This window comes from Triticum dicoccoides, chromosome 7A, assembly GCF_002162155.2.
Source record: "Triticum dicoccoides isolate Atlit2015 ecotype Zavitan chromosome 7A, WEW_v2.0, whole genome shotgun sequence".
NCBI classification, from domain to species: domain Eukaryota; kingdom Viridiplantae; phylum Streptophyta; class Magnoliopsida; order Poales; family Poaceae; genus Triticum; species Triticum dicoccoides.
In genome coordinates, this window is record NC_041392.1 from 100,432,308 (window position 1) to 100,436,990 (window position 4,683).

Genomic DNA, 4,683 nt, shown 5'->3' on the forward strand with positions numbered 1-4,683 from the left:
TTCTCCAACAATGTGGATATTTAACCCTGTTTTCAACCAGGAACCTATAATTTGACTTAACAGAGTAGATACCATTTTTGGTAAGAACAAGGGCTGGGATTTCAGTTTATTGTCTGTTCTTCTCTGCTTCTTTCGGGCCTGATCCATTTCTATCCTAAAAACGTTTCATTCGTTTATTAAAACCAGTTAATGTGTACGTGCAATGCAGTTAATTTAAAAGTATATCAAGTGCATGCGAATATTAAGTAGGATATTATTACGTGTTATTATGTGTTTAGCACTATATTTGACATGAAACTAACTGCACGCTAAACTTATTTAGCGCTCGACATTGAAACAGTCTAGGTCGTTGGATTGACATGATTTAATGACCGAGATTAATTGAATCTGCCCCTTTAGGTCTCTTTATATTGCTATATAGATATAGATAATATGCCGCTCGGCAACAAGACACCGCAAATTTAACCTCATGGTCTGGTACAACATCCGGGCGTACGCACCAAGGACCAACTTACCGTCTTAGCGTTTATTCGCCAGAAGACACCAAGAAACCCTCCGGTGCAAGCGAGACTATACGGTGATCACTGACCACGTAGCAGCATAATCCGCCTCGACGGCAAGCGCTTGCCGTCGACGAATCCGAAGCTGCCATGCCTACGCGCTATACAAATACTACGCTCCCGGCGCTATCCAAAGTACGGCGCCAAACGCACACGCGTACGATGGCCGGCGCTGCCGCGATCAAGGCTGCCATCGTTGCCGTCCTCTTCCTCCTGGTGACCGGCCTGCATGCTACCGATCACGTTAGCGGCAACGGCGATGGGGGCGACGACGACGAGAGACAGGTCGGATCACGCGCATTAGTTTTCTTCAGGCAAATCACACGTAAGAACATGGAATTATGTGGTGCGTGTGCAGGTATACATCGTGTACATGGGGCATCCACCGGCAGGGGAGGAGAAGACGGCCGGCGGCTTCTCCGTTGCCCACCGCGAGCTTCTGAGCCGGGCCCTCGACCTAGATCACAGGTCAGGATAAATCCTTATTTCCAAACTCTTGGTCAACTTACACGTCACAAAACCCATTTCTCAACTACACCAATGACACAAAAGGAAGTAAACCGAGTTTGTGTTCTGTGCATATGGATTGCAGCTCCGCTCACGAGAGGATCATCTACAGCTACCAGAGGACCCTGAATGGATTTGCAGCAAGACTCACAAAAGAGGAGAAAGAAAAGCTCTCTAGTACGTACGCTCACCAAGTCACTATGGCATCTAATTCAGAAGAATTTCACCACCTTATGTCTCTCTTTGCAGAATTAGTCCGCATTTGTGGAGACAAGACTTTGCCTATTTTGGTATGGGGGATTTTAGCATTATTCGTAGGCGGGAAGAAAAGAATAACGATAACTTTGATGGCGGATGGTCATTCATGTTTTTTTTGCGGGTGGCAATTCATGTTTAATACTCCCTCCGTCTCGGTGAATAAGTCATTCGCGTAGTTCTAGATCGACGATTTAACTATCTAAATATGTACTATATGTGACAAAAAATATATATTTAGAAACTACATGCGTGTAAAAATATAGTGATATACTTTTCATGACATATAACACATATTTAGTTCTTCAAATCGATGACCTAGAACTACGCGAATGACTTATCCACCTAGACGAAGGTAGTACTATAATTGAAAAACTCAACCTGAGGGAGATAGCTCTTACAGGTTGGCAATAGATAGACATAAGGTGAATCTTGACACGTCCGAAATTCTTCCGAATTAGACATATCTAGAATTCATCCAAGGGAGCATAAGGTGAATCCGGAAGTGGGGGAGCCACTAGATAGACATAGAGGTTGACATGATAGGTGGTGAAAAGAGAGATTTTATAGGCCATGGAGGAGGGATTAGGAGAAATAGGGAGCAAGTAGAGGAAGCTAGTCGACGTACCGATGCTAGCAGGACCGAGCTGCTACAAAAGCTCTTCGTCAAGGTGAACCCAATGAAACTTGCCATAGCTTCATTAGATTAGTCTTTGTTTTTTATACAAAAAAGGCATTGCCCGACTTTATATTGTCAAACCACAATGGCAGAGCACAACTAAACATAGCAAGATCACAAGGAACCTAAAAGCAAATATGTTAAGTAGATCCAAGATAGGAATAACAACATGACCCAACAAAACATGCCTTGCTTCTAGGGGCATGTATGGGCGCTGTTGCAGGTCGAAGAACAACAAGCAATTATTCAATCTTGATGGCCATGCCAGTGAATGCATCATGGTCTCTAGCAACGCTAAGTGGATTCCACTGCTGAAGCAAGGCATCCATTTTGAAAAGAAAGACAACCAGATGGTTAGGGAACAGAGCTTCAATAGTAAATTTCTTCCTAGTAGTCCAAAAAACCTAGGTGTGGGCACTAAAAGCAATCTAAACTATGTGTTCCCTTTGTCTAGTCATATTAGAAATAAGGGCTAAGAATTGGGGAATGTCTGTGGGTTCGTTCAACCATGGCCGCACTCAAACTTACATGGATTGGGCTAGGACCTACAACACAAAATATGATCAATATGTTCATTGCCCAGCAAAAAGAGCACACAACATTAGCATTCACATGTTCGCCAGATGTCAAGCTTAGCGTCACCAGATCTGTTGCCATAGGAAAATCTTGATTTCTAAGAGGTATATGTGTCCTCTAAACAGCTTTGAAAAGTGATCAAGCGGTCTTGACAAACATGAGCATACATGGACTTGGTGGTATAAGTTGTCGTAGACAAACCAGGCCACATAACAAGGTCAGTTCCGGTAGTTAGTTGTTGTGGCAACTCTGCAATAAGGTTTTGCCTTGTTATCACATTGCCAAGAGAAAAGAGAGATGGGTGTCCCTAACAAAGGCCATGAACATTACATGAAAAAGGATCGACTTCCATCAATAGACATTGTAGTTTGTCCCCCATAAATAAGTTGCATAATTCTATGGACCTAGCCTTGATCAAAATCCTTCCTAGGAAGAACACTCTCAGGAAAGACTAGTGAACTTTGTCATATGATTTTTAGAAACTAATTTTAGGATGATCATCTTGCTCCCTCAACAGAAAAGGTTGTGCAACGATCACCGGGAGAATAAGAACTGTGCCCAAAATATTACAGCCCTGCACAGTCTAAGTTGTACAAATGGTTAATGAGCTACTAGAGAAAGGCGGATCACATATCCATTGGAAAAGAATTTAAAGCCAACATTAATAAAAATGACTGGCAGAAATTGGCTAATGTTTTCGCGGCATATGGGCCTTGGGAATGAAGGCGAGGACAGCAAAGTTAAGCCATTTAATGACCTTGGATAAAAACCTTTGATAGAACGGTAAATCAGCTCCTTTAGGGTTTCTCCAAATTTCTTTACTTCCATTGGGTCTTGATATAATGGTTCACAGGTTCAACCATTGGCACACTAAAAATGCGGTTGAGTTCAAATAGGCCGCTCCAATTTTCGGGAAAAGCAATTCTACCATTGACAGGATATCCCGTGCCATCGATCCTGTTAGAGATTCCTGTGCATGCGTGCTTGCCTCCCAAGTATGTTTAGTATTGGTCATTACCGGTAGAAATGCCACTTTGTGATTTATCATCCCATCAACCGCCTTCATCCCATGCATGCGTATTTTTGCCAGAGATTGCATGCTCCGCCCATCTCATCATGCTAGTTCCACTCTCCCGTACTTTTTCATTTGATTTCCAATTGTGAATCTATTATATCTTTTCAACTGAAAGTCTAATTTATGTTTCATTTGCATATCTGTGCTCCTTGCAATGACGACTTTGAAACAAGATCACTCTTGAATATATTTGATAGGTTTTAAAATTTGAATTCCCAAACATGGTGAAACACGGTAAAACAAAGTAATGCATTCTAGAACACAAAAAACTAATAAAACTTGATAAGAACAAAGGACACTTACAAATTCGTCATATTCAATTTCTGCCAAGTTTTACCAAGTTCCATATGCATCAGCTTGATGCCCATTGGCACACAATGTAACAATATGATACACCAAGGTACCCAATGTAAAACTAGTGATTGAAACGTTATGGAACACTATGGCACATCATGGAACATCTTGTACAATTTGCACGTAATGAATCTTGGTTAAAAGAAGTCACAGTACGTAAATTTACAAACAAGTCTAAAGCGTACAAAATTATGTTGGAACATACATTAGTAGAAAAAGGCCCATTTGTCCTACTTTCAAAGGGCCTTTAGTCCCGGTTCGTAACAAGGCTCTCCACGTGGCCACTGTCTGGAGCTCCACATTTAATCCCGGTTGGTAACACCAACCAAGACTAAAGGAAATTTTACGGATTTTTTATTTTTTTTAAAATTCATGATTTTCAAATTTCTAAATTATTTTACAATTTAATCTCTAATCACCCCTCATCATTTCAAATCATCTAACTTCCCGGTCGGTCATCCATCCTCTCACTACTCCAGCCTGAGCACGCTTAACTTCTGGGTTCTATTCCCTCTCGTTTCCATGTCTACACTTGTTGTTTTCCTAACAATAGTAAGATGTCAATCCTATTCTACCATTGCTCCCTCCCCTCCCTCCCCCGCCGCCACCCGCGAGGCGTCGGGGAGGGTTCCCGATCCCGGCCGCCGCACCCCCTCCTCCTCCATCCTCTGCCTTCG

The 4,683-nt window shown here is 42.2% G+C and overlaps 1 protein-coding gene across 1 annotated transcript in view; it reads left to right on the forward strand.

Moving 5' to 3' along the window:
- Positions 1-722: 722 nt before the first annotated feature.
- LOC119333202 (cucumisin-like) overlaps positions 723-4,683 on the forward strand; it is a 9,959-nt gene continuing 5,998 nt past the window's right edge. The window contains exons 1-3 of the mRNA XM_037606182.1: positions 723-845; positions 919-1,028; positions 1,153-1,244. Coding sequence (XP_037462079.1) covers positions 723-845; positions 919-1,028; positions 1,153-1,244 — 325 coding nt within the window. The remainder of the gene's footprint in view (positions 846-918; positions 1,029-1,152; positions 1,245-4,683) is intronic.